Raw genomic sequence first — 13,765 nt, 5'->3', positions numbered from 1 at the left:
AAGACAGCTCTGGGAAGACAGCGAAGAGCAGATTAGGTGGAGGTAGGCAGACTGACCAGCTGCCCACCGTTGTCACAGTCTAGGTGAGTGTCAAGAACCTCCTAATGGCAGTGTCGAAAATGGAGATGGGCAAGGTTCACACCCGTTAATTCAGATACTCTCCCAAGTGCCTGGAATATACTAGACTGCCAGACAAAGTTTGATGAATGAAGTAGATCGAGGCAGAGGAGAAAAGGGGAGAGATTTAATCAGGAAGGAAAGGAAGGTGTTGAAAATATCTTTGAGGTTTTCATCTTGGATTCCTCATTGGATGAATTTGTTGGCCAACATGGAGCACTCAGGAAGAACTGTAGAAAGCGAGGCCGGGTCCAGCGTTTGTTGAGTTTTATAGATCTGTGACAGCAACGAGCACCCTCTCTTTCTGATAGCGGAGCTAACTCTGCCCAGAGGCTGTGCCCCTCCCCACAGGAGTGAGCGCCAGCCCACTGGCATTGAGGTTATGTGGAAATTATTTGTGAATTACATTAGAGACCGAAGATTAGTCTGGTAAAGCACTTTTCAAATTTGTGATTTTGTTTAAGCATTTAAATTTACAGACATGTCAAAACTAGGTTACACTGATATGCATTGGGGTTAAAATCACATCAAATCAAACAGCCTGAGAAAATTCACAATGTATGGGGAACTTCTTTTAATGTTCTAATACAATTGTTTCCTTCACATTTCTTGGTTTGGGAGTGAGAGAAAGATATCTTGTGATGTGTTCCTCACTTTTGAGAACTTATTCAGAACTACAGGCTTGAGAATCTTTGTTGAAACAATGTTGCAATGTTTGTAGTTTTTTAAGAAGTTATTTTCCCCAAAACCAAAAATTATAGTGTTTAGAATATTCATCCAGCCTATAAAAAACCGTTTAACTGGTTAAAAAAAACATTAAACTAATTACCAATAATGCTAGCTGGGAAACTCTAAATTGTAGGTCAAAGAGACCCTGGGGAAATTTTGAAGCAGTAAAAGTTTGCATGTAGGACGCATTCCCCTGTCTTTCTCTGATCACTTCCCATTTCCGCAAAGCCTCAGAACCACTCAGGCCTGTCTCCTTAAGCCTGCCCTTCTTCTCCAAAGGGCTTCGGTCAACAGAATGTTCTAAAGCGTTCCTCTCCTCTCCTTTCCTTTTCCAAGTCCTCCACCCGGTGCAGCTGGTCTAGACTGGAGGCAGGAGAGAATCTGAACGAGCTGGCTCACAGCAGTGCGTGGAGAATAAGTGCCTGGCAGCCCCTTTACCCTCCAAATGTGTGCCTGCCGCTTTTAAAGGGGGCTGCCGATACATACACACGCACATAAAAAGAGGCTGCCTTATTTTCCAAAGGAACCCAGGCGGCGGCCTCTTCAGGTGCCTCCGTGAAGAGCAGGCAACGGAAAGTGCCGGAAAGGGCCGGAAAGGGCCAGCGAGTGAGACGGAGCCAAGGGCAGACCAGTCAGTGTTCCATCCCGGGGTCTGCTTCCAGGAGAGATTCTCGAAGTGGTTCTTGCTTTTCAGAAGTTCTTATCTTCACATCGGAACCCACGAAATCTCAAAAGTAAAAAAATAAATAAGGGACCTTTGCCCCAGCAGTGGAGAGGGCAAGGCAGACCAGCCTCCCCAGGCTGAGGACCGCCTCCGCCCCGGGCTGAGGCCCGAGGGGACCGTCCTACCGAGAGGTTCGCCTTCCTTTCTTCCCACTATCCTCGCCTGCACCCCACCATTCTGTAACTTCTCAGGGATTCTTCCTTGTCGCACCGCTTCATTTATGTTCTCAGGGTTTCGTCATTCACAGTGCCAGAAACGCTTAACCTTCAGCCCTTCTTAGAGTGGTCGCTCCTTCACCCTGTAAAGGTTTCAGCCCCTCACGTGCCTCACCTTTTCTCAAAGTGAGGTCCGATTGCTTTCCCTTTAAAGACGTATCATAATATAAAGAATAATTGCTTTCATCTTAAATTATCAGGTACCATCACTTTAAAAGAGTTGGAAGTGAAATTGCTTTCCTAGTGTTGATGGTGAATCAGCAACTGGTGTTAGACCAGAGGAGTCAGACCCGAACTTGGTTCAGCAACCGCAGTTTTTTTAAAAATATTATTTATTTATTTATTTATTCATTTTTAGGGAGAGGGGGAGGGAGGCAGTTACCTTTAAAGGGCCAAATGTAACTTTAGGACTGTATACTTGTAACTCCTCCTTAACTAGGGGGAAGGAGCTCAGTGCTGTCGCCGGGTAACAAGATGCCAGGCTGATACAAGGTGGAGGGCCGGATTTGGCCTTGGGCCTTGTGTTTGCCACCTGTGACTTAGGAAGTTCCAAGGGTTTTAGGAGCTCTGTGCCAGAAATGGGGCAAAACCAAAGTACAATATACATATTTTTTATTATAAACCACTAAATGTGTGTGTGTGTGTGTGTGTGTGTGTTATAATGTAAATGTTTTTCCTGTGGGTATTTGAAAGCCACTGCACTAAGACACAACCAACCTGAGTAAACCTTAGCAAAACCTTACATAGGCACACTTCATTTTATTGTGCTTCACAGATGTTCTGTTTTTTAAAAAAAGTTTGAAGGCAAGACACTTCACCAGCAAAAAGACTGTGACTTGCTTTATTGTGATGCTTGCTGTATTGCTGTGGTCTGGAACCAAACCTGCAATATCTCGGAGGTATGCCTGCAATTAACCACTTCACTGCAGGTTTTTATTAAAGCAGCCCTCAGATCTGCCATGGATTCTTCCCACGGCGTCTCGGTCACACCTGTGTTGCATTCCATCAAATGGTTGGCAGAGGACACCCCCCTACCCTGACAGCAACTGTCTGATGTGTGGCCACAGGAACACAGGTTGCCACAACCAAGTCCGTGCCCAGGCACTTCAGGAAGTCCTGGAGGGCATCCCACGCATGACAAGGTCTGTGAGTTAGAGTCATCGTTCAGTGTAAAAGATGACAAAGTCCACACCTACACCTTGAGTCATCATTATTTTTCCGTCACTAGGTTGTCATGAAATAAGAGCTTCTACAATCTACCACAGTGACAAGAGATAAATAGAGCTGGAAAGAGCACAACTCACTTTGTCAGCAGTAGCAAGTTCCACAGTGAGGGGGAGTCTCGTTAATAACGGTGGCTAATCTGTATGACTCTGTATTTAGAATCCAAAGATGGATAAGACTGGGGTTCAAAGTCCATGGGGGCTTAGGGGACAATAATGTCACAGAGGAGGAACTGGAAAAGGATGCACTGTAACATTAACTGCTGTAGTAATTGGTTCAACATTATCTAGAACGTGAACAAAGAGCTGTCTTTGTAGTGTGGTGAAAATAACTAGATTGGTTGGAGTCCAGGGACTGGCATTTACTTCTGCATATTAATTCAAATAAAAAAGATATTCTATCCCTGGCCATGTGGCTCCGTTGGTTAGAGCATCATTGCATGCACCAAAAGGTTGCTGGTTCAATTCCTGATCAGGGCACATGCCTAAGTTGAGGGTTTGATCTCTGGTTGGTGCATACAGGATGCACCAATGTTTCTCTCTCACATCGATGTTTCTCTCCCTCCCTCTCTCTCTCTCTCTCTCTCTCTCAAAATCAATAGAAACATGTCCCCAAGTGAGAATGAAATTTTATATATACATATATATACACATATATATATTTCATATGTATATGAAATATATATATATGTACAATGTCTCTGCTCAAATATATGTAATAGAGGTAACTAAAAATTCAGATTCTGAAATGATATCTTATTTTAAAAGAAAAAAATAAACTTGGAATGTTGGAATGTAAGATTCCCTTGTATTTTAGAGCTGAATTAGCAAAGTTAGTGTCCCAAATACTCCTTTATCTGTTAGCTTGAATTCTGGAAACGATACCAGATTCAGGAAGACATCTATGAAAAGGACAAGAAGAACCATGATTTTCTTTTGGCCACTGAATATTTTTTTAATTGTGGTCCCTGTGGCTGGCATTATGGATAATAAAGAAACTTTACTTTGACTGCTTTTGGGAGAGGACTGTCTTCTGCAAGACTTTCCCATCAGTTCCGCAGTCTCAGTCTCGGGAAAACTCATTCTTCAACTTCCAGCTCTAATTTACAAGAAATCTTTATGTTTATTTATTCGATTTTCCTTAATAATACTTTTGCAAGAGGGCCCTTTCTAAATCTATCCTCCCTTTTGTGAGAATGTAAAATAACTCATTTAAACAGAACCTGGAAAGCTGGAAGAACTCAAATCCTGGCTAGTTATCTACTTGTTCATTATTTTAATACTTTTATCATACTCTCTTTACTATCAATGTTATACAAATTCACTTTCTTGTTAAAATGATATTTTCTTGAGAGCAAACTGAGAGGGAGTCTTGCCTCCTTTTGAGAATTAACTGTCTAGTATTGTTCTGAAAAAGAGCCACTGTAGTAGAGAGTGGCAAGAGGTCCATGTTCAAAGGGAGGAAATCAAGGCAGAGAGGATCAGGGAGCATGACCAAGGTCTCAGAGCTGGCATGTCCTGGACCAGGGCTTCAGACCACCAGCTGGCTCTGAGCCTGAACTGGTGGCCACTTTGCACTTCCTAAGGAACCAGCTGCTCTAGGAAGTATTGTGACACAACAGACAGAGGATGACAAGCCTGTGAAAGCAGACACCAGACTTACGACACCTCCGCCTTTAGCCTCGGGCAGGAAGCGACTTCTCCAGATCTTGATTTCTACCCAGAAGAGGGGAAAAAAAAGGAGATATTTTGTCAAATGATCTCTTTATCTTTTAGCTCACACTCTGAATCTCTCTTGTGAATCATCAGGAAAGAGGGAGGAGAACAATGTTAATAGCCCATCATTAGGCAAAGAGAATACCCATTTTTTGCTGCTCCTTAAAGGAAGCTGGGAGGGCCAGCAATAACAGATCCACAGAGTGGTTGGGGAAAACCCAGGGAGGAAAAAAATTGAGAAACTGGATAACTGCAGCTCAACTGGAGAATTAAAAACAAACAATACCAAACAAAGAAATTTCGGGGGAAGAAGATAGATTTAGAGTCCCCCCGCACAAATAAAATAGGCTGTCTTACGAACATTTCTTTCACTTTAGAATGAAGAAATACTTGAAGGCAGTCACAATGGGGAGAAGCCTGAGCTGGAGCAGCTCGACGGTCCTGAAAATCTTTCCCCCAGCAGGTGAGGTTGCAGATTCCTTTGCAGAAGTCATTTTAACTCCTTGCGGTGGTGGTGGTGGGGTGCAGGTGGAGTATCCTCTGCTTTAAATCTCATCACCTGTCTTGCCCAGGTAAAATCACATATTTATTCTATGTACTCAATGTTCATTTATATACCTGAGAACAAAACTCATGGATCTCGTAAAAGCAACAAGCAAGAACTGAAAATGACCTCTTATAAACCAAGTTTCCAAAGACACCCAGTGTTTAAAAAAATGAATTATCAAGAAAAGAGAAAATGTAAACTATTGTTGATGTTAATTGAATCGTGGGTTTAAAAGCATTTAATGGCAATAGGTTCCCAGAAGACCCAGTTTATACAAATTTAATACTATTTTTGGCCTACAGGAAGGTGTTTACAATGCATGTGAATGCCCTGCAGTTCAGTGGTAAAGACCAAAAGCAGAAGAGAAAAACTCATTTAAAATAAAGCTGCTCCATATTTAGAACCCGCATCACATCGTTCACACTCACACCATTTGACTTACTGATGTAGGAGTCATTTTAACCCCGGGGTCTATCATGCTCAGCTCTTCGCAGGCCTCTAAAAAATGCCTGTTCCATCAATGAATAAACACCTTCAGGAACTTGCTCCTTCATGAAAGCCAATGTCAGTTTAATTACACTACTTTATAGTCTTTCACTTTAAGGTGTCAAGAAGCATGTAGACCCTTATTGAGTGTAATGTGTCTTTGAGCTATCATAAATGGCCAAATGCAGCATATCTGAAAGTGTGTTTAATTGGGTTGTCTCTGAAAAGCAGTGCTTGGCAAGGTGTTCTGTTGTTTTTCTCGAGTTGCTGGTTTATCTTTTGGGACTTTTGTTACTGCAACCCAACCTACTTTTATCATTGTAATTTTACTTTTGGAATTACAGGTCTTTTACTAGTCTTATCATCATAAAAGTCTTGGTTAAATGGTCCTTTAAGTTAGTTGGTGAATTATTACATGAATTTGCAGATCATTAAATCATATTTCTAATGAGAGATACAAAGGAAAAGTTACGGTATTTAATGAAACAAAAATACCTTTATGATTCTTGCAAAAGAAGGTCGAGAAAAGGCAAAAGTAGCTAGTGGACTAAGGCAAAGATGGTGTTGCCAGTGGAAGTGGGGTCCTTGTGGTGTTGCCAGAAAAGCACTTTGCCCGACCCACAAGGGAACATGAGGTCTGGTGGTTAAGATTTATTTAGGTGAAAATAGAAGGCTGCCCCCAGGTTCCCAAATCTTATCTACGCCTGTCATGCTCTGAAAGAAGTCCAATCTTGCCTTCCTCAGGCCCAGAAATAGGGCCAGTGTGCACATACTTTGTGCCATTGATTCAGTCCACATCCCTGTCCCAATCCGGCTAGCTTAGTCTGTTCCCCGCCTGAGACGCATGATTCGGGAACCAATGAACGGGAGGAACATGCGTTATGGGGGGCGCGGGACGGTTGGGGGGAAGGTAGAGAGAGAAAGAGGGGCCTTTGTCTTCTTTATGCTCAGGTTATATCATCTTGGGCTTCGGAAGGACCAGGCGCTTCTTTAACTAACCAATCAACTCCCCAAGCTTTCATGGGCTCACTGGCCTTACCCACTAACCAATCTGTTTTCCCAGATCTTCATTCAGGGTTCTGTTTCTTGTATCCGGTCCAATCCTTTTCTCAAGCTAGACAGGCAGGCCTCTATGATTGCCGTTTTCCTGCTGTGCGAGCCTCACAGAGGCACCTCCCCGGGGGCCACTGACTAGCAGTGCGCATGTGCTCACGACCCCTGACTGCCAACACCTCGGTAACACGACCACCCGACAACCCGACCACCCCACCGACAATCTGGCGGGCTGTTGCCTACATAGGGGAGGAGAGAGGTGTTCATCCTCTTGGTGGGCAATGCTGCTGTTCCCCTGGGGTGTGTGAAGCTGTAGCTTTCTGGTTAAGCAGGATATGCTTCTTAGTTGACTAGGCTTAGCATTGACTTCCTTTGCTTCCTTCCTTTCTTTATTAATATCTAGCTACCTATGCTAATAATAGACTTTATAAGACTACTGTTTTTGTTCTACCACCAGCTTTGAATACCTTAAAATCACGAATCTTTGCTGCAACAGTTTATATTTCCTTATTCACTTTTGATTTTAAATATTTGAGTTTTAATGCATAACACAAATAATTCGAGGTTAGAGTTGGTAAATCCAATATGCATGGCATATGGTAAGCATTCAGATTTTCTCAAATAAATTATAAACTTTCAAGTAATATAGGTAAAATATTATATTAGATGGTGTCCATTAGGGCTCTTTTTTCCTTTTTATTGAATTTATTGGGGTGACACTGGTTAAGAAAATTATACAGATTTCAGGTGCACAGTTCCACAACACATCATCTGTACGATGTATTGTGTGTTCACCACCCCAAGTCCAGTCTCCAGAGCTCAACACTGATCTCCCATAATCCCACCTCCACTACCCCGACCCTCTCCCTCTGTCAATCACCACACTATTGTCCGTGACAAAAAAAAGCTTGGAAGCCTTCTGTCTTCCTGAAACTTTTGGAATAGTTTGAGAAGGATAAATGTTATTTCTTCTTTGAATGTTTGCTAACATTCACCTGTTAAGGCCACCTGCCTAGGACTTTTGTTTGTTGGAAGTTTTTTTTTTATTACTGCTTCTATTTCACTAGCTGTAACCTGTCTATTCAGATTCTCTGATTCTTCCTGATTCAGTTTTGGAAAATTGTATGTTTCTAGGAATTTATCCAGTTCATCTACATTGTTCTCTCTTTTTTGCATATTGTTGTATATAATATTTTCTTCTCCTCTTTCTTCTCTGATTTTATTTATTTAAGTCCTCTCTCTTTTTTTCTTGATGAGTCTACTTAAAGGTTTGTCAATCTTGTTTATCTTTTCACTCTTGGTTTCATCGATCTTTTGTATTGTTTTTTAGATTCTATTTCATTGATTTGTGTTCTAATCTTTATTATATTCTTCCTTCTACTCACTCTGGGCTTTGTTTCTTGTTCTTTTTCAAGTTCCTTTATGTGTAAGTTTAGGTTGTTTATTTGATATTTTTCTTGTTTCTTGAGGTAGGTGAGTAATGCTATGAATTTCTCCTAGGACTGCTTTCCCCTTGTCCTAAGGATTTTCGGTTGTTGTGTTCTCATTTTCATTTGTTTTTATGTATCTTTCGATTTCTTCCTTGCTCTAGTTGTTAACCCATTCATTGTTTAGTAACATATGATGTAGCCTCCATGTCTTTTGTGTTTTTCACTTTTTTTCTTGTGGTTGATTTTGAGTTTCATACTTCTATGGTTAGAGAAGATGCTTGATATGATATCAATTTTCTTAAATTTATTGAGAATTGTTTTGTGTCCTAACATGTGGTCTATCCTAGAAAATGTTCCATGTGCACTTGAAAAGATTGTATATTTTGCAGCTTTGGAGTGAAATGCTCTGAAGATACCAACTAAATCCATCTGATCCAGTGTGTCATTTAAGGCCACCCTTTCCTTGGTGATTTTCTGTCTGTAAGATCTATCCTTTGATTTCAAAAAGGTGTTAAAGCGCCTACTATGACTGTATTTCTGTCAGCCTCTTCATGTCCATCAAGATTTGCTTTACATACTTAGGTGCTCCTATGCTGGATCCATAAATGGTTACAAGGGTTATATCCTCTTACTGGAATGCTCCCTTTTTATTACGTAGTGTCCTTCTTTATCTCTTAACAGAACCTTTGTTTTAAAGTCTGTTTAGTCAGATGTAAGTATTGCTACCCCAGCTTTTTCCTTCTTTCTACTTATATGAAATATATTTTTTCATCTCTTTACTTTAGTTTGTGTGTGTCTTTTATTCTGAGCTGAGTCTTTTGTAGACAGCACATATATGGGTCTTGTTTTCTTACCCATTCAACTACCATTTGGCTTTTGATTAGAACATTTAAGCCATTTACATTTAAAGTGATTATTGATAGGTATGCATTTAATGCCATTTTATTCTTCTAACTATGTCCCTCTGTTTTTTTTCTTCTTCTTCTTCTTGACCCTTCAACATTTCTTATAATACTTGTTTGTTGGTAAGAAACTACCTTTTTCGTATCTAGGAAGCTCTTTAGTTCTCTTTCAATTTTAAATGATAGCCCTAGTGGGTAAAGGGGTATTGGTTGTAGGTCCTTGCTTTTCGTCACTTTGAATATTTCATGCCAGTCCCTATGGCCTGAACTGTTTTTTGTTGAGAAATTAGCTGACAGTCTTGTGAGACCTCCCATGTAGGGCACTGTCTTTCTCTTATGGTTTTTAAGATTCTTTCTTTGTCCTTAATCTTTGCCATTTTAATTATAATGTGTCTAGGTGTAGGTCTCCTTGGCTTCATCTTGTTTAGGATTTTCTGCACATCCTGGACTTGTGCATCTTTTTCCTTTACCAGTATAGGGAAGTTTGGGTCATTTCTTCAAATAGGTCCTTGATCCTTGGTTCTCTCTCCTCTTCTGGTACCCCTATGATGCTGATATTGTTATGCTTCCTGTCGTCCCAAAGTTCCCTCAAACTATTCTTACTTTTTAAAATCCATTTTTCTTTTTTGCTGCTCTGATTGGGTGTTTCTTTCTACCTTGTCTCCCGAATAACTGATTTGATTCTCTGCTTAATCCAACCTACAGTTTATTCCTTCATGTATTCTTTTCAGATACTGTATTTTTCATTTCTAACTACTCCTTTTTTATGGCTTCTATGTCCCTTTTCGTGTTGCTGAGCATCCTTATAATCATTACTTTGAACTCTATATCTGATAAATAGCCTTCCTCTATTTCATTTAGCTCTTTTTCTAATGTATTTTCCTCTTTTCTTTTTCATTTGGTACCTCTTTCTTTGCTTTCTATTTAGGCTGCCTCTTTGTGTTCGTTGCTATGTAACAGGGAGATTTGCTATGACTCCCCATCTTGGTAGGGTGGACTTATGTAGTAGGTGTCCTGTGGGGTTCCATGGGGCAGTCTCCCTCATCATCTTTGCTGGTGCTCTGGTAATGTCCCTTGTGTGTGTTATGTGAGCCCTCCTATTGTAATTGAGTCTTGATTGCTATTGGCCCGTTTGTGTGTGGGACCAACCCTCAGGCTGGCTTACTTGAGGTTCAACCCTGACTACAGTGTGCAAGTTGCTGTGTGGATGCTGAGCACATGAATTGGAGTTAGCCCCAGCAGGGCTTGGTGCCCCCCAAGATCTTTCTTCAGATGTGCCATTTCTGAAGCTTATTGGATCCTGCTCTGTTGTTGTCTGAAGCTGCCCACTGGGTGTGCTTATTCTGGGGCCTCTTTGGAGGGACTCTGATGTAGATCAATGTCAAACACTACCCATGACTGGCCCTGGGTAACCTGTTTGGAGCTATCAGCAGTCCAGTTTGAGGCTGCCACTGCTAGGCCTGGGTGTGTACAGAAAGGACCAAGCTGCACACCAAGGCCAGCTTTATTAGCACCAGTCTAAGGGGTGGACAGAAAATGTCCTAAAGCACCTGGAGACTCACCTCCACCTGCCTTTGCCTGCCAGCTGCCTGTTAGACGCAGTCACTGCAAGAGCTTCTAGCTGTACTCCTCAGCAGACATAAGCTGCACACGATGGGGCAAGAGGGAATCCAGAGGGTGGGCTATTGCTTTCCCACAAGCTGATGCAGCACAAAGGGGACTGCTCCACCCAACAAAGATGGCATCTGTGATACAGAATGACTTAGCACAGGCACACTGGTGGCTGACCCTTCAGCTCTCACCATAGAGCACGAACCTGACTCTCCTCACACAATTCTAGTTTGCTATGCCCTTGTTCCAGTGCAGCTGAGGGTGAATGGCTGCGAACCATTAAGAGGACGCCTGTGTCTCTAGTAGACTCCTGTCTCTCCCTGGCAGGCAGAAATGCCACTGCTTTTCACATCCAGATGTTATGTGGGCACCTTCCCCAGTTCTGGTGCTTTGGGCTGGGAGCCCAACTTTGGGTTTAGATTCCACACTTTTCAGGGGGAACCCCCCCACCCCCACAGCTGTGATATCCCTCCGAAACCTCAGCTGTCACCCATGGGAGCGGGCCAAACTTTTTTGTATCTCTGCCCTTCCTACCAATCTTGACGTGGCTTCTTATGTAAATCCTTGGTTATAAACCTTTTCTTCAGCTAATCTGCAGTTGGCTATTTTGGATGATTGTTCTATAATTTAGCTGTAAGTCCAGTTTGGTCCTGGGAGGATGTGAACATAGCTTCCACGTACTCTCAGGGTTCTGAATAATTTATCTTCATATTTGGATGGCTAGCCAGAATAATGTTACTTTATTATGTATGAAAAAAGCATTTTTAAGCACTGTGTGGTAGCACTGTACACAGTCCCTACCTTCAGGACTCGACTTTAGTTGGAAAACACACATGAAACAATTAGTAGGTACCAAATTAACATAAATGGTAAGTGTATATAATAATGGCTATTTTGGGGGAGGACAGATGTTTAATAGAACAGTTAGGACTTGGTTTCCAAGATGTCAACAGATACAGGGGAAATGGTGTTCTTGGCAAGGGAAACAAACTCACAGGCATGGTCACGACTGAGATTTGTAATGGATAATAGTGGCAGTGGGAAAAATAAAGCTACAGGGAATGAAGAAGGAAAGGAAGATTACCTAAGACCTTGACAATGAGGTAGAAGAGATTTGATTTGATGCTGGAGGCAGTAAGGAGCTTAGAGTTCTGGAGCAAAGGATTATCATAAAGAAATTTGAATTGAGGCTTGTTTCACTACGCCATGCAGTGACTGCAGGAAAGTCAGGAAGACACCTAACATTTCTCTCATTATTACAGCAGAATGACTAACCCTGCATATCAGGAGTTCTCTGGTCTCATTTTCATTGCAGCTATGATGTTCACCTGCAGTCCGACATAGAGGTCAAGTTAATTAATTTGTCCAGGTGGTCATCATTTATTTCCAGCTACAAACACCCCATCCATGCCTTGCAAATAAAAAGTTCCACTATAACCAAATAATTCAGGTGCTTCCAAGTCTTAAAAAAATGTACAGATTCAATCACAGCATATACTATTCCAAGAAACAGGCATGAATCAGGTGAGAAGCAGATGAGAAAACTCTATGTACAAATACACCGAAGCACCAGCCATCCAGAGGGAGGACCTGAAAACATTCCTGACATTGCGAGACTAGGGCTAAATTTGAATCTATTTTCAGACAGTTCACGACATCAAATGAAAGGAAAGTATGACCTTTTCAAATAGTGTCTTAAGGCACTATGGCTCCAGGTTACGTTCTCCCCTCCTAAATAGTCTATTAGGAGCATTCCCTCAATTAGGCATTCCGACATAAATCATTTCACAAACCAAAGAGGCAATTTAGGTGGCTCCACGAGGCAGAGGACATGCACGTCTTCTACCTTGGGCACAGCAGCACGTCTGCACGCAGCAGGATTATGGCTGTGTCCTAGAGGCCTCTCTGATCTTAAACAGAACAAGCTTATGATATATGAACAAATGCTGTTCACACAGGAGTTTAAAAGCTCTTATGAAAATACACATCTGCTGACAATTTTCAAGCTGTTTATTGTAAATCACAGATTTATTTAAAAAACACAAATTATTTTGACATATAAGCAAAATTCAAATAATATAATTATTTAACATTTTGGTATAAAATTAATATGAAAAACAAGATGCAAACCAACCAAGAGGTAAAATGTTTTTAACAATAACACTGTGTACAGCCATCTTTTCTGCTTGAGTGACCATCCAGGCTGACAGTCTATTATCCCTTTGTTTGTGGTTTTTAAGACAGCCTTGCATTGGAGCACCAAAGTTTTATCTTCCTTTTTAGAAGGTTGGAAGCCTTTTACTGTATTTACAAATATTCTTCTCAGCATGTTAAGTCTGATGAAGGAAGCATCTAGCAATATCCTTCTTGTTACAAAAGGAAGTGCCTTCATATTTCCTTTAAATTAAGTGTTCTAAGCAGAAATAAAAAGATGAACACATTTGAGGAGAACGCTCTCATAAATAAATAATTGTTTCACCAAAGTATTACTGTAAACAAGATCATTTCAATGGCCAGAGATACTGATGATTTCATCCAATGAGAAATTTAAAGTTACGAGTATAGATACACAGTCTATGTGTATGGCCAAAAGGCAAATGGTTATGAAAGAACAAATAAAAATTAATTACAAATCTGCTTTGTCAAAATGTGCTTTTATTCTCTGCAGTTTTTAAAGTTCATCAGAAAATTTAAACTGTAATGATCTAAAAACCCTGAACCTAAAGCAACTGCAGACTAGAATGGTTAACACTATAGTTTTGACATTAGTTAAAAATTCTGAATTATCTGAGCAATCAGTATAAATGAGCATCAATGTTTGAAAGAAAAAATTTAATTCCATAAACATTAAAGAGCTACCTGCAAAAAATTATATATGCCATCATCTAGTTGTGTTTACTGAGAATTCTTTTTTTAATTATTTTGCTTTCCATGTTTCAAACATTAATTATCTAATTAAATGAGAGAAACACCTTAGTTTTCCCTAACAGACACCTCTGCAGACAAAGTTTC

The 13,765-nt window shown here is 40.9% G+C and overlaps 1 protein-coding gene across 2 annotated transcripts in view; it reads left to right on the top strand.

Moving 5' to 3' along the window:
• Window positions 1-13,765, top strand: part of MCF2L2 (MCF.2 cell line derived transforming sequence-like 2) — a 210,982-nt gene that overhangs the window by 107,574 nt on the left and 89,643 nt on the right. For both annotated transcript variants that reach the window (XM_036017746.1, XM_036017745.1), the window contains exon 15: window positions 5,102-5,187. In XM_036017746.1, coding sequence (XP_035873639.1) covers window positions 5,102-5,187 — 86 coding nt within the window. The remainder of the gene's footprint in view (window positions 1-5,101; window positions 5,188-13,765) is intronic.

The sequence above is a fragment of the Phyllostomus discolor genome, chromosome 2 (genome assembly GCF_004126475.2).
Source record: "Phyllostomus discolor isolate MPI-MPIP mPhyDis1 chromosome 2, mPhyDis1.pri.v3, whole genome shotgun sequence".
NCBI classification, from domain to species: Eukaryota; Metazoa; Chordata; class Mammalia; order Chiroptera; family Phyllostomidae; genus Phyllostomus; species Phyllostomus discolor.
Note: the sequence above shows the minus strand (reverse complement) of the source record. Positions and strands in the feature narration are given on the sequence as shown.